General features: G+C 41.2%; 1 protein-coding gene across 3 annotated transcripts; it reads left to right on the top strand.

Moving 5' to 3' along the window:
* The first annotated feature begins 135 nt into the window (after positions 1-135).
* On the top strand, positions 136-22,709 carry ahdc1 (AT hook, DNA binding motif, containing 1). 3 transcript variants are annotated; one of them, XM_081376430.1, is made up of 5 exons: positions 136-227; positions 2,207-2,292; positions 16,659-16,693; positions 16,795-21,196; positions 21,346-22,709. In XM_081376430.1, exon 4 carries the CDS (start codon positions 16,990-16,992, stop codon positions 21,166-21,168), a length of 4,179 nt encoding a protein of 1,392 aa, XP_081232556.1. In that variant the 5' UTR covers positions 136-227; positions 2,207-2,292; positions 16,659-16,693; positions 16,795-16,989; the 3' UTR covers positions 21,169-21,196; positions 21,346-22,709. The 3 variants fall into 3 exon arrangements, with proteins under 3 accessions (XP_081232556.1, XP_081232557.1, XP_081232558.1); XM_081376431.1 differs by having other exon boundaries at positions 16,795-21,213; positions 21,346-22,708; XM_081376432.1 differs by having other exon boundaries at positions 22,334-22,510.

Raw genomic sequence — 22,709 nt, forward strand, 5'->3', positions numbered from 1 at the left:
AACCAGATGCTGAAAAGCCTGTTTGGCGTCGCAAGACAGAAGAGCACCGAGATGACTAAAACCCCCGTCATTCATGCATAGTAGTTTTTTTTCACCCCATACAGACAGCCTCTGCTTTTAGGATGTTGCATGTCACGAAACGGTGTGTGCTCGAGTCGCGAGGAGCCTGAGGAGCGCGTGAGGAGCTCGAGCATCACAGCTGCAGCAGCGGAGCTCGTCGCCTCCCGGTGAGTGCGCGCGTCTGGCTTCACACACAACATTTGCATAGTCTTCCCCTGCGCCGCGGCGCATTTCACGAGGGTTTGTGTTTTCTACTGAAGGAATTTTTATTAACCTCATCGCTGCCATTCATTGAGCTCGCGATAGGTCACTCGCATTCAGCGCGCGCGCACACACTCCATATGAACATAGATTACACTCACCTACGCTCCACATCAGACATATTATTAGCTGCAGGTTGCCAATATTAAATATTTCTGACACGTACATTTTCCGTGCGTTAAAATGCGTGGACAATATGAGATATTCGTTGGTGTAAGAAAGAAAATTGACCGTTTGATTACGAATAGGCTATTGGGGAACGTGTCGCTGTAAATGTTGTGCCCATTGACTGAGGAATACTGATCATAAGTGTGTTGACTGACGGCATGAATGCGCTGGGTGATTATTATGGGGAGACGACAGCCGCGCGCGCCGCCAATGACTGCACTTTTAATTAGTCTGGCTAATTATTCAGCCTACAGTGTTTCATTTAGAAGTGCTTTATTGGCATGATTGCTTTACATAGCCTAAACACTATAAAGATGCCAAAGCATCAGTGACAGAAAAAAATGTCAGTCGATCATGTGAATGAAATCATGATTTCAATAGCTACAATATAAACTAAACAATTTTTATGAAGCATTGGCATTAAGACATGCCAATTAAGAAGTTTTTTTTATTGAACTAATCTCCTGGCCAGTGTGGGCAATGCAGTGGCGCGTTGGCGCAAGCCTTTGGGCTCGCGCTGTGCGCGCGACGGTGACGCGAAGATGTTTATGTTGTGACAGGCGCGATTATTCACGGCGCACGCCAGGAACGCGCGTGTTGTTCTGCCCAAAACACGCACATGGTGGCATTACTGAAACGCGGATATTTCTACTGACAATGGAATTGATTTCTGCATATAGTTTCTATATGTGCATGTTTTTTATATTGAGCTTGCACATCTGAGTATTGGGTTGAATAGGGAGTGGGGGGGGGGGGGGGGTTCTGTGCATGTGTCCACCTGTCAGAGAGACTTATAGAGCTGGTCTCCATGGCAACCTTTATTCTGTAAAGGAAGCTTGGTTTCCCACAACAGCTGGAAACCTCTGATTGGCAGAGCTGAGAGACATTGCTGACCTTGGCCACAGCTAGAGTATCTCACACTGCACACACTTAGCTGGAAAACACGGCTTCACTCTCTTCCATCCACTTTCTCATTCCCTGCTGGCTGCTTTTTTGGAGAGATTTTCACCTCTGACCCTGGTTCCCCAGTCTAGGGAGGAAGGGGGAGGCATTGTGTTTCAGGCTGCTAAGTTTATCCGCATCAGTGTGTGTGTGTGTGTGGGAGAGAGAGAGACACACACGAAGACAGAGAACTTGCGAGCAAGGATGATGATGGTGCGAGAGGAGGCGAGAGCGAGTAACTAGGGTTCTGTGTACCTGACTGGTTTCTGTGTCTCTCAGTAATGAGCCAACTCTAACAAGAGACAGAACCAGCTCAATTATTAAAGAGTGAGAACGAACGAAAGAAAGATAGAATGGGAGGGGAGATAAACAAGGGAGAGTGGTGCTGAGAAACACATATACATCACATAAACAACAGCTCATTGATGCTGTGAGAAACAGATCACAAACACAACTGGAAATGATCCTTGCATTTGCTAGTTTTGAAACTCAAACCCATTTCATGTTAAGCACTTATTAACTCGGGGTTTGAATGAATGATGTACTGTATCACTAACTGGATCATAATTGTGAGATGTTACCACAAGCCACCTAAAAAGAAAAATGCAGCAACTTGTGCAGTTTTATATTCATGCCATATACTTCATTTAGATCCGTATGTTGCATATGCATTTGTATGCATTCTGCCCTGACATATGTCATTCTCTCTCTCTCTCTCTCGCTCTCTCCATTTCTCCCTCTCTCGACTCTCCCTTTCTCTCTCTCTCTCTCTCAGGTAACAAACTGCCTGGCTAAAGATTGCCATGGAAACATGCAGTTTGAGAGTGAGATGAGAAATGATTGAGAGAATCAATGTGTAAGGTAAGTGTGGGTTTTCTTTCCATACATCGTTTAGGTCACACAGGACAGCCTGTTCAAATATGCTCATTGTTTTCATTTATGTAGTTGAGGTACTTTCTGTTTCTATAACTACATGAGAGAAGGCTCCGATCCACCACACCTTTCTGTGCACGTCAATGTGCTTTTATTGGGAAAAGTGAATGAAGCGTGTTCGAGACATGTGCCAATCATTTTCTTTACATAAACTTCCTTCTTTGTGCTCTTTTTGGCATGATTATAAGGCACCATTTTCTTATTGCAAATTTTAAATCACATTCAGTTTCACAATTGTGGATTTCTATTCTATTTAGTTCGTGAAATAAAAAAAAAAACATAATGATGATTTCATCTAACAATATCCTTTACTATCTGAAATATGGGCATAAGTCTTGCATCACGGAAGCAAAATCTTTCAGTTGTCATTCAAGCTAAGATTATAGGAGGATGGAGCATAATCCAACTGGAATATAAAATATGTGTTCAAATTTTAAATGATTTTAAATAATGACTTTGTGTATATGAAGAGTTCAGATGCAAAAGCCTCTAAGTGCCATCTGAAATTTTCTTCTACAATGATCATTTTTATAAAGCTTGTATATTTAAGTTCAGTAATTTCACTTAAATGACAATTAATAGGTAATTTGCATTGCCATTTAAGTGAAATTATTGAACTTAAATATACAAGCTTGATAAAAATGATCATTCTAGAAGAAAATTTCAGATGGCACTTAAAGGCTTTTGCATCTGAACTCTTCATATATATATATATACTGTATATATATTAATTTACAAACTTTTATGTTAGGTTTGACAGCAGTCATTTTAAATTATTATTCATAAAGAGAATACACTTTTACATGAGCATGAGGGAACAGGGTGTTACAAATGTATAGGCTTAGTATATCGCTGTAGTTAGGATACTTTTTTTAAATTCAATAATTTTTGGTGTCTGTGCTTTAATGACACTTTAAATAGAACAAATCTCACATTTCCTAATTGTCTTTCAAAATAGACATTTCTATGTAATTCAGTCTTGACACATTTATTGTCACTAATGGGTTAAACGTATATCACCCGTATGATTAGATATAGGACATGTTGCAGGTGCCGCAGTTTTACTATTAAATTATGATAAATCCTATTATTATCCTATAAATAATCTAAATTCAGCTTAATGGTTCAAAGAACAAAGCAGCCTCAAAGTTATGAGTGTGCAGTGGGCTGAATCTTGAGGAGGACAGGACATTCTTGAGAATCAAATGAATCAGTTCAAGGCTCATGCAGAAAACTGACTCTGAGCTCCTCAGATCCTCAATCCTGTCGGCTCACTCTGTTCCCCGTTTACTTCGCAGCACTGCATCTTTCTCGTGATTATAAGGCATGGCGCTCTTTTAATGAAATCATAATCTTAATGAATTTACATCAGTGACCTCAGGTTTCCCGCACACGACTGTGTTTGTTGTTGTTGTGTCAGTAAAACTCAGAACACCTGTTTGCCCACCAGGACACACCTGTACCGATACACACTCAGTTTGATGACCGTAATTACATTATGCACACTGAAAATAAATAGAATAGATAGATAGATAGATGGATGGGTGGACAGATGGACTGACAGATTATAGATAGATAGATAGATAGATAGATAGATAGATAGATAGATAGATAGATAGATAGATAGATAGATAGATTGATAGATTGATGGATGGATGGATGGATGGATGGATGGATGGATGGATGGATGGATGGATGGATGGATGGATGGATGGATGGATGGATAGATAGATAGATAGATAGATAGATAGATAGATAGATAGATAGATAGATAGATAGATGGATGGATGGATGGATGGATGGATGGATGGATGGATGGATGGATGGATGGATGGATGGATGGATGGATGGATGGATGGATAGATGGATAGATGGATAGATAGATAGATAGATGGATGGACTGACAGATTATAGATAGATAGATTGATAGATTGATGGCTGAGAGTAACTAAACTAATTTGCAGTAGACGTTTTAAAATTAATAAAAATGCATGACAATGTGTTATAGAAATATGATAAAAATCATTAAAACAGGATATGAATGTGGTCCTGGGTGATTGATCAGATGTCTATCTCTCTATCTCTCCTTTCTCATTCTGTCTAATCTTTCTTTTTCCTATCTCTCCATCTCCTGTCTTTTCCTCACCTTCAGACTCTGTTGCAGACTCTCTCTCTCTCTCTCTCTCTCTCTCTCTCTCTCTCTCTCACCCTCCCCCTGTTTCTCCCTTTCCTGTTCTATCTCTCTCTTGCTCTCTCTCTCTCTCTCTCTCTCTCTCTCTCTCTCTCTCCTGGAAGTTAATGAGCCCAGCTCCCCCTGGGGAACACACACTTCCTCTGCCAGAGACAGAGGAGAGAGCGAGAGAGATTACACAGTGCAGAGAGAGTGAGCGAGAGGGAGAGAGAGACATAGCAGAAAGTGAGAGATGGTGGGGAAGAGGAGGGGTACTATAGGGAGATAAGGGAGGAAGGAGAAAGAGCGAGCAAGAGAGAGGGAGAAAGAGATAAAGAAACAGAAGAAAGTGAGAGAGTGGGGGGAAGAGCAGAGGTACTGAAGGCCGATAAGGGGAGAGAGAGAGAGAGAGAGAGAGAGAGAGAGAGAGTGGAATTTTCTGGATATGATGATAGAGGGAGTGTACAGCAGGCAGAAAGATGGATGAGTGCACTACACACTCCCATCCTGAATGAGAAGGAGAGATTTAGACCATGGAAACAGGGATTGAGAGCGAGCGAGAGAGAGAATGAGCTGTGCGGGCTAAAAAGAAACAGATGCTTTTGAATAAAGCCCCTGTGTGCGAGAAAGAGAGAAGTCAAGTCAAGGGAATATCTGCATATGTGCGCACTAGAGTGCGAGACGCAGACGGACAGAACGAGAGAGAGCGCGGATGTCTGTTTTTGAAGCAGGTCTTAACATGCTGTCAGTGTCTAGAGTTGGAATGTGCACAAGGCGGCCATTGTTGTTTAAACAGCCATCCAGCAGCCCTTCTCCTTGGCAACGGTCTCTGCAGTCTCCCACGGCAACAGTGGAACAGGGGTTCTGGGGGGGGGGGGGGGGAGTCAGGAAGTCAGGGCCGCAGTGGAGAGGCCCCTCTACAAAACACTGGCCTCAAGGTCCAACTCAATATGTGCGAGTGAGTGTGTGTGGTGGACGCCCATATGTCTGTATGTGTAAGGTGTGTGTGTGTGTGTGTGTGTTGGAGTGCGAGAGAGAGCATTAGACACAATCCAGAGATGGATAGGAGGAGACGGGTTAGAGAGGTGCGGGTTTGTGCGCTGAGAGACACACCGGCTGTAAGTATGAGCTGATTGGTTGATGAGCTGTTTACTGACGGAAAGGGGAGATTAGGACATGGATAAACACAACGTGAGAAGCAGATAAATATGTGTTGGATTATGAGAGGGAGAGAGAGAGAGAGAGAGAGAGAGAGAGGGGAGGGAGGTGTGGACGGAGACAGGTGTGTGTATTAGGGATGAGCATTAGGAGAGGTCAGGGTTTTGCCCTGCTGGTAGATGTTGTAACTACACTCTGGGTATAAACAGCATCTTTTTTTCATTGACTGCCCGACACATTTTTAATTATAAAATTATAAAATGATTTTTTTAATGTCATAACAATGATATTGTGTAGTTTATGAGTATATGATGCACGATTCTGGATAAATTGTTTTTTTTTTTTTTAAAACAGAGATCACAATTCTGAATAGACAACTAAACAAAATAATAACATGTAATTTACTAGAGGTTCTGACAAAATGTTAATTATAAAAAAATGAAAAATAATCTTTAATTAATCTTTTTTTTTATCGGTTTGAATCATTGACACATTTATGAGTGAGTCATTGAATCATTCATTCAAAAGATTCATTTAGAACTGCCGATTCATCCAAAACAAAACAACTGAAGTATTTATGAGTGAGTCATTGAATCATTCATTCAAAATGAATTTATGAACTCATAAATACTTCACTTGTTTCGTTATTGGATGAATCGGCAGTTTTAAATGAATCTTTTGAATGAATCATTCAATGACAAATACATAGTCACTTGTCGCCACCTACTGGTGTAACGATACAATCGTTATGTGAAGCTCCATGTTACTTTATATTTTGATCGCTACTGTAGACATCAGTGTTTATATCCGAGCTATAAACTCTTATCTGTTACTTCTGTGACAATATGAATATTTGTAACACAGAAATTATGATACTCTGTGGTTACAAAGAGTGTGAAGCTGTTTCATATCTATACATGACAACTGCTCTCTCTGGCTCAGAACACAGATCTGAAAGTTCGCTGTGATCGTACTCGTAAAAGGTTTAATAGACAAAGCCGAATTGTCGTCATTTAGGAATGAAGTTGTGTTTGAATCGAGATCGCGATCTTTTAATGATTAATCGTGCAGCTCTAATACAGAGCCATAGAGAGAGATATGGCTCTATATGGCTCTGCTCTAATACAAAGAGCATTCGCAGGCTCGTATTACGTCATTACATTCTGCATTATTCATGAGGGGGAACACCCTCCTATCGATTTCCATCCAATCGCTGTTTTGACTGATATGTAATACTGTAAAACAGCAGAAAATCCTAATATGTACGGGGAAAGCAAACACCACGGTAAATTCAATATTATAAATTGATAATATAGCATAATAAGCAATTTACAAGCAATTTTTGGCCGGCCATTTTTGACAGAGAACACCAAAGGTGTTACAGGGTTTTTAACACAGTATTTAATCTACTCTAGTGACCCTCAGACATAAATAAGCACCGTTTAAGCGCACACACTCCATTGTGTCTTCTCCAAATGTAATGTGTATATATATGAAAATAATGAAGTTGTTACAGTCTGATCATGGCACGATGGATTATTCCAGTAAACAAAAGATGATGATGAAAAATGGATATTCAAAGAAGAATGGACAGAAAAGTAATTGCCTTTATTCTCCTTTCTAAAGTGTGTTTTTAACCGATCGGTGACATTTATAGTAGTGAAAAATATGATGGGCTTTAGAAGATCCTTTAAATATTTGTCATCAGTTTTCATAAGAACATAATTAGCTCTGAAACATTAAAATGCTCCATTGTTGATATTTGTCAGTATTGTATAGTCTATCAAAACTTCTTTGATTTGTTCATGATATTCCCTAATGATAACGAAGATATTTGGGAGTGTCCTGAACTCTTTTGTCTGTCTTCATGCTCACATTTTAATGTCTGTTCATCTCCATCCAACATATTTTTAAACACAAGAGTAAGCTATTTACTGTAAATGTGCAATACTTCAAATTCATTAGCTGCGGAAGAGCAGAAGATTAACAAAGTGCAGTAAATGGTTAGACTGTTTGCGCTACAAACCTGTGATTATGATTAAAAATAAACTAAGAATAGCGAGTGTGTTATAGGTCTGTGGGTTTTCTCTTCCCTCTTACCTTTCCACAGCTTTAATACCAATTTCTTGAGCATTTTCCATATCTGAAATATGAAGGACCAGTGCTCATCTGATTTACCTGTTTACACCTGGTATTAAAGGGGTGGTTCAAAGTTCAACGCAAAGGGAGATATTTTATTTTAAAGAAATTGCTTTTTAAGGACTACAACAAACGGCTGGTAGAGACTACACCACATTCCTCCCGGGTTAGTGACATCACTAACCCTAAAATTTACATAAACCCCTCCCCCGGAACACGATTTATAGATTATCAAGACAGAATGTGCTAATCAATGACTAGAAGATAACTACACATAAACTACACATAAACTACATAAATTCATCAACTAACCATTCAGAAATGTTGTCTACATGTCGTCACTTCTTGAGTCTCTGACTTCGGTTTGAACATAAAAAGGCTAAAAGTTATTGAAATTTCCAGTGCATGTGTGTGTGAGCTCTTAAAGCTCCGCCGCCCTGTGCCGGGAGCAGCAGCTCATTTGCATTTAAAGGAACAGACACAAAAACGGTGCGTTTTTGCTCACCTTCAAAAATTGACAACTTTACCATGCTATATAAAAATATCTGTGGGGTATTTTGAGCTAAAACTTCACACACACACTCTGGGGACATCAAAGACTTATTTTACATCTTGTGAAAAGGGCATTATACCACCCCTTTAAGATGCGTTTTGGTCGATCGGATCATAAGTGGAAGACACTAAATACAGGTGTAAACGGGTCTAAAACGTTTTGAGCTTTTCCACTTTCCACCATTTCCAGAGGTAGTCGAAAACACATTCGACCGGATTGCTTTCATGTGGTCGAATGTTTTCAGACAGACACAAAACCTGACCTAACATTAAACATTATTGGAAGCGCTCTAGCCGGATGGGATTTAAACTTTTTTTGGCTGGAGACCCAAGTTTGGTTTAAAGATGAAAAATGTACCAAGCACAATGTTCTCTCACCATTCCTGATTTCTAACACACACTCACAGCGTTCGGCTGGTCTTGTGTCTGTCAGAGCAGAAAATAAAGCTGCTGCTCTCCGTGTGTTTTTCCGTCGTCCCCGGGTCTGTTCATGTAAAAATTGTGTGAAAACCCTCACCTTGAAGAAATCAGGACAGAAGTGGTTGAAAGTGGATAAAAGAGACGGATTTAAACGGCAGGTGTAATGGGAATGTGTCTTCCTCGTCCACTTGTGATCCGATCCACCAAAACGCATCTTAAAACCATGTAAACAAGGCCTAAATGGCCAAAATACACATGTGTACCAAACTCCCTGCCTCCTCTCTCTTATAGCTGCTGTTCCAGCTGGTGTTGTGGTCATGTGACCAGGCGGAGGGGTGGGAGGTCAGGATGGGGTAGCGAGTCTCTGCTCCTCTTCAAATAACCTACTAGATGAGCGCAAGAAAATAAGGAAAGCGAAAAGTAACAAGAAAAGACAAGGAGTAGAAGTAAGATAGGTGTGTGTGTGCTGTGCGTGTGTGTTTTTGGCTGGGCCGAGTGTTGAACGCAGTCTCTGGTGATGAAGATTATAAGGAATTTCCTGCAGCTGGGGACAAGAGAGAGCGTTCGAGTAATAGAAAGTGAAAGAGGGAGCGAGTGAGAAAGGTGGGGAGGGGAGGAGGGAATGAGAGGTTACAGAGAGGGAAAAGGCAGAGACTCGGGAGTTATTAAGAATGCAGATGAGAAGGAAGAAGAAGTGAGTTTGAGGCTGAGGAATGATGGAGGCATTGAACGCGAAGAAGGGAAAGCAGAAAGACAGGAAAAAGGAGGAAGTCGGCATGAAACGACAGTTGTGATAGTCTTTTCTTCCCTATTGCATAACCCATAATGGCTGTAAAACAGACAGTTTTTAGTTAACTATTTATTAGAGTCTAATGAATTTTATGTCCATAGTATTTTTTAACAATATTGCGATGAGTTCGGTGGAAAATGTGGAAAACTTGTCAAAATTGTTCAAAAATGATATAAAATTCATACATTCGGTACCAATTACATTGGTAATGTTGCTTAAAATACAGCTTTGATCTCAGGAATAAATTACAGTTTACAATATATAAAAAAAGAAAACAATATTTCACAATATTGCTTTTTTTACTGTAATTTTGATCAAGTACATTTTTTCATAATTTATCAAATTAAAATATCTTACTGATTCCCAATTTTTGAACTGTAGCCTATATTTATGATTAGTAGAGAACTGCGTCGTTCCTCTCAAATCACTTGTATTAAATTGAATTTAAACAATATTTGTATGACGCATCAAGTTTCTTCTTACAGTTGAGCTTTACAAGTCAATCACTTACAACATGGTTTTCAAATTAGAACATTGAAAGAAAGAGGGAGAAAAATATTACAAAATATATTTTTAGGCAAAGTGTGAGATTATTGAAATTCAGAGATTAGTGAAATATGTCTAACATAATTTTTATCACACTTTATGAGTGTCATTCACACCTATACTTTCTTTTCTTTCTCTTCGTAATACTTCATAATTCATGTGGTTAATTGTGTGGGGGAAAAAATATATATATATATTATAAAGACAGTGTAAATAGGTCTATCTGTCTTAATATACAGAACATTAGGGGATCATCATGTTTTGGGCTCTTTAGCACTAAAAAGTTAGTAAACCCCTGCCTAGTGAGGTTCCAGTTGGGATGCTGACTATGTAGGCAGAGAGGCAGCTGACTAGGTTTGTGTGCTATTGTAACAGAGCTAGTGTGTGTGTGTGTGTGTGTGTGTGTGTGTGATGACAGCTGTGTTTCTGCAGAGTGTCACTGGAGTGTCTCTGTGGATCTTATGACCCACTTCTACCTCTCTCTCTCTAACTCTTTCTCTATCTCTCTCTCTCCCTTCTTTCCATTCCTTCTCTCTCTTTCTCTCCACTCTAAGCTTTCTCCCCCTGTCTTGTTCTAACTTTCTGTCTCTCTGTCTCTCTCTCTCTCTCTCTCTCTCTCTCTCTCTCTCCCTCTGTCACTCGCTCTCACACACTGTCGGGGCTGCTGCCTGTATCTTAGCAACAACTGCACTCTCATTTGAACTCAGTGAGTGCTTTTCCCTAACACACCCACTGACACACAGACACACACTTCTGTAACACACACACACACACACACACACACACACACACACACACACACACACACACACACACACACACACACACACACACACACACACACACACACACACACACACACACACACACACACACACACACACACACACACACACACCTTATTACTTGTGTAAACAGACACACATCCCAGCACAAACATTTGTGCAAACATACTTGCACATCTCACTCAAAAAAAAAAAAAAAAAAGTTGGATGTGAGATACAGACCAGACAATGCATGTACAGTACGTGTCCATGAGTCCGTCTCTGTGAAAAAAAGGTTCAGTTGAGTTCATTATAGAGAGAATCATTTTGAAAGAACCCTTTATGGCAAAAAGCTTCTAAGGAGAATAGTCTTAAATTATTGCATAGTACTTGACATGTTTAATAGGTTATTTCAATTTTTCTTGTGATAAAATATTTTTGCAAGCAGTTTAATTCATAAAATAAAAGTAAATTAAAACTAAATCCAAATAGATAACAGATAATCTGATCCCATGATGGAACCCCTAAAGGTTCTATGAAGCGCCTGACGGAACCTTTAAGGTTCTATATAGAACCTTTCCTTCCAAGAGTGTCTTCCAATCCCTGCGTCATTCAGCTTTCGCTGTATCTGTATGCCATAATCTATTTATTACAGTTCAGATGAGGAAAAGTACACTTGCACTATATTTGGGGTGTATCTTTGCTTATTTATATGATTTACATGTTGCTTGTGAGTCTTTATGTCTGATGCATTTTGCTTTGCGGTCGTCATTTAGGCTGTGATTGGTATCATGACAATTTCATGAGATCTGAAACAATAAACATTCTGAGCATTCAAGTCTTGTTGCAGGATGAGTCAACAGATAATCTTATTTTGTGCCGTGGGATTTGTTTACAGCATGGCTGGTTTTTGGACAGGTGGGCATCAATGTGGATTTTCATGTCTGTCATTTGGACAGTGAATCTAAAGACAGCTCTGTGATTGGCTAAACGTTAGCAGCTGTTTGGGTCTCCTGGGGAGCATTGCAGCAGTTAAAAGGATTGGAGAAAGAGACAAAACGTGTGTGGAGAATCGAAAGCGCAGTAGTGGAGGGAGGCGAAGAGAGCGGCTGCAGTGAGAGAAGTTAAACGCATTCTCATTCACATACAAAAGAAAGGGTGAACGGCAGAGAGGGTTTGAGGCATGGATTATCTTCATGTAGAGAATATAATTAATAACTAGTACACAAAGCAAAAACAAATCTGAGATCAAATTGTGTGTAAACCACTCATCTTTCTGAAGTCACACTGTCCAAAAGCAACATCAGCGGATAATGTTTCACAGTTGCTTTTGTCTCCCTTAAGCTCATTGTTGACTGAGGATTCGCTGATTATTAGAGTGAAAAGATTGTGATTATTATTTTGTTACTTGTAATAATTTGTATAGCCAATCAACAGAAAATAGGGATGCATCGATATTAAAATTATAGCAGATAATATGTTTAATGATCATAGTCCTCATAAAACTGAATTTAGGCATGTATGAAAAAGGCATATTCATTTTGAGATTTGATAAGGATTACAATTGAACAGTGTTATTAAATTATTATTGTTTTAAAATATTGACTTTAAGTGAGCGTTATATGATGGCAAATGTCATATATAAATAATGGAAATTAACATGCACAATTAAATATTCAAAATTGACTGACAGCCATAAATACCAAATCTCTGTCAATATCCATTATGGTACTATTTTGGTATTATTTTTGAGCAGTCTTAAAAATGTGACTTTTAATAAATATTACACTGAAAAAAAATGGTGTAGAAATTGCTAGTAAAGTTCATAAACAATTACAAAGAAATGGCAAAGTAAAGTTAAACATGACATTTTAAAGCAGAAAAACTGATTAAAAAAAAAACAATTTTTTTTTAATGCATCCCATTAGAAGCAAAATATTAAACAAATGATATTGCTTTGTGTTCCTTTCACCGTTAACCTGTAAACCGTGCAAACATCAGGATTCCTCGTTTCAGTAATCTAACACACGCCACTAGGTTTGGAAAGAGTGAAAGCCACATTTAATTAGTACACAGAGCAGACCACTGCTAACCTCTCTCTCTCTCTCTCTCTCTCTCTCTCTCTTCACACACACTCATTCGCTGACTTAATCCAGCTCACTAGTCTGTCCTGGCAGGCAAATATGTGATGGTGCCAGAACTGTGAGAGAAGAGTAGGAGAAGCTCCAGACATTCAATCTCTCTCTCTCTCTCTCTCTCTCTCTCTCTCTCTCTCTCTCTCTAACGCTTAGGAGAAGGAATGTGTGTGAATATCTGAGGGACTCGGTGTGTGTGTGTGTGTGTGTGTGCGTGACTGTAATTAAAGTGCTGTTCTGCAGTTGTGCTTGTTCCTGTCTTCTGTGAGACTGATGCTTAATTAATGAGCGGTATTAATTAGAGAAAGAGAAGGAGAGAGGGAGGAGGAGACAGAAAGCAAATTTAAAGTGTGAGAGAATTAAAGAGATGCAATTTAAGGGTGAAGTAGCAGATCTAAAAGCTATATTTGTTTGCGTGCGAAACCTTGTGCGACCCTCGGACAACATCGTCTGGTTCAGGATGCAGATACACGCCTGAGATTTAAGGCGAAAACACACATTGTTAATGTGATTGATTTGCTTCGCTGTATGGACTAGACTTGATTCAAGAAGTTGGAATTACAACTTAAAGGGATAGTTCAACAAATAAGTGAAAATCCTAAAAATCATTCCAACGGCATGAGACTTTCATTCATCTTCAAAACACAAATGAAGATATTTTTATTTCCTCCATTGAAAGACTTCAAAACGTCCATATGAATCGAGCATTTAATCTATGTCTTCTGAGACATAATCGCTTTATATGATGAACAGATTTAATTAAAAAAATTAAACCGCTCGATTCATATGGATTTATTTTACAGTCTCTTTCTGAACGTTTTGATCTGTGTGAATAGACTTTCAATGGAAGGACAGAAATCTCTCAGATTTCATTGCAAGTATCTCCATTTGTGTTTCAAGGATGAACGGACGTCTTGTGGGATTGGAACCGGTGAGCCTCATCATTTACTCACTCTCGTGTCATTCCAGATCTGACATTCTTTCCTCTGCGAAACACAAGGAAATATTTAGAAAAATTTGTGTTTGAACATTGAAAGCCAGTGAAAGAAAGTCATGCAAGTTTGGACGGACACGAGGGCGAGTAAATGGTGACAGAATTTTAATGAACTTTTAGATGGTCTTGTGTTAGTTCATGAAATAGCACCAAATTATTTTTCCAAATAATACACCCAAATAATCTTCCAACGAAATCTTGGCACGGGAACAAATCAAAACATAAAAAGCTGATTAATTAATTAAATTTGAGCATTTTAATGTTCATAGTAATTAGTTTGTTCATTGAAGTTATTTAATCAAATCAGTTAATTCAGATTTTTTTTTGGTTTAAGTGAACTCATGTATGATACATTGCAGGAATGCAATACAAAATCAAATACTAATCCTAAAATATTAAATAAACAGAAAGAAAATCAAATAACTGAGGAGGTCAGATAGCCAATAGATGCCAAGTCTGACAGTGATGTTCTTGTTTTTACTGTTCAATATGGTGTCAGAAAGATTAAGACCTATAGCTGTAGTCAACATCACAAGATTCACAACTGAATACTTCAGATATAGAAAAATCCTCTTCAACTGGCACACAGATTAAGTTGTCCTTCAAACTCAAGGTGCACCATCAATAGCCAGCCCAGTGTAAGTGTGTATGTTTAAAGAGGAGAAAATAGCAGCTAAAACACACCTGAACATGCCTTAACAGATGAGCAAGTCAGACCATTTTGGCTCAGCACATCATCGCTATGTTTACTGACAACAAAATGAAGCTTTCAAAGAGGAGAAGAGTCGAACACAAGAGAGTTCACTGATGTTTTGAACTGTTTTGTTTCCTTTGGCGCTGGATACTCTGAACATGTGCATGGTTTTAAGACGTCAAGCAAAGACTGGCGAGCACTTTAGAAAGAAGTGTCAGAAACTTGGTACTGAGCGAAGGTCATGGGCCTTCAAGCACACACACACACACACACACACACACACACACACACACACACACACACACACACACACACACACACACACACACACACACACACACACACAATAGTTGTTCTGAAGCAACCAGAAATGTGTTCAGATCTAAATCTCCCAGAAAACCTGAAAACAGTGAGCAGACAGTGTTGAAATCTGGGAGATTTAAAGCACAAGAAGATCAGGCCAAACTGGCAATACAGTCGTGTGGGAAGCTTATCCATGGCTCTGAACACTGGATTGCTGCTTTTTTGTTTGTGTCACAGAATATTAAGTGTGCAGGGAAAGTGCTGTTTTGTTTTTCTAGGTGGAAGAAATAATTATGTGCATCAAAAGTTGTTTCTAGTAGTGAAATGAAGGATTGTGGAGACTAAGTGCTTTTGTTAATTTTTAGCAAAAATGTGAGTTTGTGTGTCTCTGTATCAGTGTCTTCAAGAATGTGTGGCAGCTTGTTCGGCACCATGTACTGTAGCACATGTTTCTGGTTCGCTTTCTCGCTCTCTTTCGGCACTTTCCTTATCGTTGCCAGTTAGTAATAAAAACCATGTGGAACAGACTGAGGGATGGAAAGAAGTGCATTGTGTGTGAGAGAGTCCAGCCGCTGGACTTGCATCACTACAATGTTTATTCCAAATGAAGTGCAATTCTTAAAGGAATTGTTCATCTAAAATGAAAATTTTGTTATAATGTTTTTACCAAGAAAGATATTATAAAGCTTTCGAAGACTTGGAATATAGCACACAAGTGTATGTATATATATATATATATATATATATACAGCATCTACTTTTATAATGCCAAAGATCTAATTTTGTGTTTAATAGATGGGTTGCAATGACATAGGAGTAAATTATATGACAGCTTTCCTTTTTGTTTGAAATATTCTCGCTTGCATTAGTCTTTTCCCCCTCATTTTTCAGGATGTATTTTTTTTTCTTCTTCAGTCCATTCACATATTCTTTCATCCATCCATCCCTTTCCTGAACTCTCCACATCCCCTGCCTTTCGTCCCTTTGCTGCCCCCTGCTGCCATGTCCCAACTTCTTTGCATTGTTTATTAATTTTAGCCTTTTCTCAGAGGTCATATTTTGTGTGTCGCTCACTATTGTGTCTGGTATTTTTATGTGTATATAGGTTTTTGTTAGTGAGAGCTGAATAATATAGTCTTTTATTTAGATATTGCCTTTTAAATGTAACTATATTCAATATTTGTTTACTGGTTTAGTTACAATTTGAAAGCTTGTTTTCATGGTAGACACATTTAATGTTACTTTATATCAATATACGTGGTAGCTGTCACATATACAAATAATGAGACATGACACATCCACAATGCAATGGCTGCTTTGGACATTTTTCAACATGGTTTTGTTTTTTAGATGATTTTACTAATTCTCTCATTCCTCTTAATTCCTAAATTTTTAGACTTTGCACTAAAAGTTTATTAAATGTGCTTTAAATTGTCAAGCGTAAAGCATGTAAAGCAGTTGCCTATCCACTGAGACATATGTCGTATTGCCATAGTGAGGCCTGCAATCTATTGCATTGGAAAGGAAAACTATGTAACCATGGTTACCGTTCCACTCATATTCAATTGCCATGGTTACAACTGTTCTCTAACTGTATTGCCATAGTGACAAGTGTCCTTTCGCCCACAGGGATAACACAAAGCATGGCCACAGCAGCAGACATGGTAAGAACAACTGCAGTTATTTCAGTAGCATGTTGTACAGCAATTGTTTTCAATTCTCAACTTTATGTCTTTTTCTGTGTGTTTTGTAACCTTTTCCCTAGGAAATAACTGCACTCCTGAAAACTGGGACTGTGTGAAGTCTGTTGGTCCAATTCATTCTGTCCAACATCGTGAGAGGAAAGAGATCAAACATCTTACCTGCAGAACTGGACCCAGCTTACCGTTAAACCTAACACTGAACCGTCACTGACACATATACATAAATACGGAGATCCTGATCTGCAATTTTGGGGGTAATGAGCCGTCTGTCAGGTCGCCTGCGCTCTGGAGGTGTTCGCTTGACTTGTGAGGCACTGGCTGACAAAGACTGCAGTGAGGATGAGGGCCCCTCTCTATGGGAGGGGGATGAAGAGCCTGTGGGCACATCTGTAGGACCCACCGATACCACTCCGGCCAGCTCACTACATTACAGCTTTTATTCCCCTCCCTCTTTAGCTAATGGTCTGCGGAACCATGAAGAGCAACTTCAACGTAGGGCAAGGAGACGTCGGCAGACAGAATATGTGGAGCAAGGAATGCACATTCAGCAAAACACACAACCACAGATACACACACAGTCAAGCACACACATGCAGCCGCATACACACATTCCAATGGATACACATATGTGGATGGACACAAGCACGCTAACACACAAGCGTACAGACACTGGCTCCTCACTTGTAGAGCAGGACCCCTCCCTTATTCCCGAAGACTTGTCTTTACCTTCAAAGACTGAAACACGTAATGTACAAGTTCAGTCAGCCCCTTTGTTACATATCACTCCTCCCCCAAAGACTCCTCAGCCACCTCCTCAGTACAACCCTTCCTCTTTACCTAAGGAGGAGACAGAACTTAACTCAACATGTAAGCCAGAAATGGATTGCACCACTGAGCCAGACCAAGTTTGTATAACAGGCCAATCCACTGTCGTGACCTCTGTGGAGGCTGAAAGGAAGTACACCCTACGGAGCTCTGGCCGACCACGTTTCCCCTGCCACCTTCGAAAATCGTCCCGATTACGTAGAGCTGCTGAGGAAAATATGTTCAAAAGGGAATTGGACCAACAGGATGAAGAAGAAGAGGAGAATAGAGACTGGAGAACGGAGGAAATAAGGCCGATAGAGGAGCATCCCCCAGAGGTGTGTGCTGCCGCCTCATCATTTGAGGTTTTACCATCGCCAGATATATCAGCAAGTGTTACACCAAATCATAGCTTGAGAACATCAGAAGGAGAGGGCATTGTCACTCACCATGCAGTTCGAGGGAAGCGACAGGGGCGTTATTCAGGTGTGAGAAGGATTGTGGTTAAAGTAGCCAGAATACCTGTTCATATGAGCCGACGACAGAAAAGCTACAAGATTTCATCCCTGGAGCCAGTGTGTGCTGCTCTCCATGGAGAAGGGGTCACAACAGGAGAGGGGCCCGAGGGGGGTGTCGGAGGTGAGCCAGGAGCAAATGTTTCCAGAGAGCCAACCGCACTTCTCCGCATGAAAAACAATGGAAAGAGTGTGATGGTAATGTTTCCACCGGGAGAGCTTCCTGTAATCTTGAAGCGGCGCAGGGGACGCCCCCCAAAACAGGCATTACCAGGACAGCCTGACATGCATGAGACCAGAGCAGGAGCCGCCAGTGCAGCAGAGCCCAAAAAAATCCGAAGGCGGCGAACAGTAAAGCTACCATCTCCACAGCCCTCATATGTTAACGACACCAATGATGTTAAAGTAGAATATGCAGATGTCCTTTCCAAACTGGCCTTCTTGAACAGACAACCTCCCAGCACAGGCCGCTGCTCTCCTCCACGCTGCTGGACCCCAACAGAGCCTGAGACTTTCCATATCCCACCAGAAAATCCATCCCTTTCCACTCTTTTGCACCGTCTCACGGGATTTCGCAGAAGAGGTGGCCGTGCAGGCTGTATGGGGAGTAGAGGAGGGGGAGCAGCTGGATCCTCTGATTCTTTTAAGAGGTCATTCAGTGACTTCTTTGAAACAATTGGCAAAAAGCGTAAGGTCCCCGCATCTGAACCAGGAACTCCTCGGAAAAGAGGCAAGGGTGTCGCTGGGGGAATAAGCAGGGCAGCTTTAGGTGACTCTGTACAAGGTGAGAAGGTTAGAAAACGGCGGGCACGAAAGAATGGGGCTTCAAAAAATTGCGCAGGTGCCCAAGAGCATGACTGGCAAAATGAGAACAGTAGTTGGATAGGGAAAGGTGACAGAGACATTCATGAGAAAGCAAGTAGTTATCAGAGTCCTTGCTCCCCTCGTGGGAGTTTTCAAAGCAGTGAGGCTAGTAAGGGTGGGATGTACCACAGCCCCGGTGTGAGAGGGGTGTGCAGTGGAGAAGAGTCTCAGGGAATGTTTGCAGGATATTTTCGCTCTCTACTTGATTCTGATGACTCCTCTGACCTGCTAGACATTTCCATGTCCAGCCCTGCTGGACGCCAGGAAGGCCGTAAACTCACCCCAGGATATGAGGGTGGCAGCCCTGGTGCAGCCCATCGTTGGTCTCCTGCCTTCCCTAAAAGAAGTCCTAAAGGAGCAGCCTGTCTTGGGGAAGGGGCGCCATTACCCTCACCCCAAACTCAAGGCAGCTCGGCAACTAAACCCTCATATTCATTCAGTGTCTCACAGACTTCTCCAACTCCATCCTTCCCGAAATCCCCTGCACTCTTGCTTTCCCGTTCACCCAGCTCTCCACATCCCTCTGGAGGTTTTCCTCAATATCCACCTAGTTATAGTGCTGGGGTTCCTCAAGGAGGAAGTATTTACCCCCTCCCTCAACAGCAGCAGCAACAACAGCAAAGGCCAAGTGACTGTAGCTTTACGTATGGTACAAAAACTCCCTCTGTTCCCTCTGCACAGTGTCAGATGAGTTATTCCAACTACCAGGGTTCTGCCAAGCGTAATTATAGTGGATATCCAGGCCCACCCCATTCAAACATACAGCGAGGGGACTCTGGCGCAACCTCACCAGGTGGAAGTTATATGTCAGTGACAAAGTCTAGCCCCTATTCCTTATCCTCTTCCCCGCCTGAGGGTTGCAGACAGTACACCTCTACAGCTCAGTGGGGATACAGGCAAGGGGGAAATAACTGGGGTAGTGATGCATATGGTACTCAACAGTTTCATGGTTACTCTGATTATGGTGTAGCTGGAACTGGATCAGAATCCAAAGACATTCTGGACATCTCAAACTACACACCCCAAAAAGCCAAACAGCGTCCCTGCCTTGACACACTCTCTGAATCCTCCTCAGACTCTTCTCACACTGGTGGTGGAGGAGGGATGAGTGTTGTGGGTGGACCATTTCGCCCAAGGGATGTTCCTATGCCTGAGGGTCAGTCTAGCCTTTCAAGCCTGGAGAAGCTAATGCTTGACTGGAATGAGAATTCGGCAGGCCCTTCTTACAACTGGAGTCAGAATGTACTATTTCAAGGGGGGGCCAAACCAGGCCGTGGGCGAAGGAAAAAGTCTGAGACACACAATGAGAAGGAAGCATGCTCTGTTCCCCCAGGTTCACCTGCCAGCCCTCCTATGCAAGGAGGACCAAAACGGAGTGCTACAGGTGGCAGACAGCCCAGGGGAGCAAGAGGCAGGGGAGGATACTCTCCTTGCCAAAGAGATCGTCCCCCACCAAAAACCAAATCTCAAAAGCCTTCAACCCCATCAGGGTCAGGGCACATGAGTTCGGGGGGTCTGTACCAAGAAGCATTGGACTACTACAGTGGAGATAGTAGTAGCCTATCACCTCTCAGCCATGCCCCAGAGTCCTGTGAATACCCCTCTCCATATTCTGTCCACACTTCTACTCCCTCCTCAGATGAGAGATTTGCTCATGTCTTTCCTCCGGACTCTGCCTCTGTGTCCCCCAGTTTATCAAATCAGTCAGATGCCCTAAAGCAGTACCCTAAACCTGGTCCTCCCTCACAGACTTATGGGCATGCTGCCAGGACTTTTAGCCCAACCCTCTCCCCAACCCCTCGGCTCTTGCCGCAGTGTGGTTCTGCCATGAGTCCGCATCGGGTCCCAAAAGAGCAGTTCTCCCAGTATGATTCCCCAAGTTACAGTGGCTCTCCCTGCTGGTATGGGCAAGGAGGAAGTGTTGCGGGCAGCCCCCAAAATTATGAGGAACAGCGACCACCAGCAGTCTCTTTGCCCTCCCACAAACGGGACATGTCATTGATGGTCTCTGGGATGAGAGTTACATCCCATTCATCTTACCCTTCCCCTTTACAAAGAGGTCCTTCCATGTCAACTTGTGTGAGTGGGACTCTGGACTCTTCCCCTCAGCATGATGAGATGGCTTACCATGGTAACTTGGACAACTATGCACCTGTTGGACACCGTTATGCACCCCAAACAGCCCGGGGAGGGGTACTCTGCCAGCTTCTTGACCAGCCGAGCGATGAAGGCTTCACCGTCACCAGCCTGTAGTTGGATTCATCATGCCATCGCTGAAGAGGTACGACATTAATACTGGTAAATAGTTAAGATGATAGCAGTATGAAGTGAATGCTTTAATGCTACCACAATCTATATTGTGATACAAGGTTATGTCATTATGTATTGAGACTAATCCTCATTTGTTTTTGTTTTTTTCTTTCTTGACAGATGAAATGGACAGTGCCCTTTTCATATTTTTAATCTTTTTTAAAGGATAAGCTTTGGAAGACACTTACTGAGTTAGACTGAAGAGTTTCAGAGCTATGGACTAAATAAAGACTTCTCCAGCAGTGACAATCAAGATCCAAATTCACACACACGGACAGACACAGAAACACATGCACGAACACAAACATTCACATACTTGCATATACTTTTCATATGCTGACTTGCAACTGCAAATGCACGCACAAAAAGTCTTGCAAACTAATATTGCTACACAGCTTGGGCTAGGGACTTATTAAACAAAGAATGGAAACTATGTATCACGTTGAAACCAATTTGATGAAATGCAGGGAACAACCTTGTCCCTTTCTTTTACAGTGCAACCGTGCAATTGTGATTCAAACATTCTCACATTTCAGTGATGCCCAAAAACCCAACCAATGTGCGAGACCACACAAAAGGTTTTTGTCTACATCCTGAACTTGCTCCCTTTTTGTCTGTTTCAGTCTCAAAGCCTCCTCTGATTTTGTCTCTGGGGAGATTACTTAATCCTAAAGGTCCACTTCCTTCAGCATCTATGAATGGTGACTGCACAAACTCTGCCCTCTTCTCACTTCTTAAGTTCAACATTTTTAAAACAAAACAAAAACAGCATTTGTATATAAGCTACTCAAAGAGTTCAATCACTTGAGGAGCTCACTGCTATGAAAACCACCAAATCTCCTGCTGAAAGAGATATGGTAAAGCAGCAATGTCATGACAGTGTTGTGGAACTGCTGTAAGAACACATGAGGGAAATACCAGTTTTATGTGGCTTTAAATTGTTCAGCTTGGGTTTGTGCAAGTACAGTTTAAGTAATCTTTTTTATCAGTGGCCTGGTCTGGTTCCACAGGAATGTGTCCAAATTTGATCCCTTCAACCTCTGGATCTGCAGCATGGTCACTTTGTGCCCAACATCCAACTCTCATTTGTGTGTTTTTATCATAACAGGAGGACAGACACCCATGCACTGCCCCTGACAGATGCTGTCCTAGTCAAGATGTTCTGAGGCCAGGGTACTTTCCACCCTGGATATGATGGCCTGAAGCTCAGGGTGTGGACAATGCATATTCTCCTCCTCTTTTTCTTTCATCCCTTTGTTCGTATTTCTTGTGGTCCGCTGTGTCGTACAGTGATTTTTTGTGATGAAATATTGTATCTGTCTGTTCCATATACTGTATCTGAGGTGAAAATATTTAAATACACATTCTGTTCTGATCATTGTTTAATTTTGTCCTGCCTCTCCTCTGTGGTTGGGGAAATACGATGAAAATGAAATGAGGTCCATTGGTGGCCAAGCAGGAAAATAAAAATACAATGGATATTA

The sequence above is a fragment of the Scardinius erythrophthalmus genome (genome assembly GCF_964197995.2).
Source record: "Scardinius erythrophthalmus genome assembly, chromosome: 10".
Classification (NCBI taxonomy): Eukaryota; Metazoa; Chordata; class Actinopteri; order Cypriniformes; family Leuciscidae; genus Scardinius; species Scardinius erythrophthalmus.

Bases quoted from the DNA above. Each gene is read 5' to 3' on its own strand.
- ahdc1 (XM_081376430.1), top strand. From the start codon at position 16,990: ATGAGCCGTCTGTCAGGTCGCCTGCGCTCTGGAGGTGTTCGCTTGACT.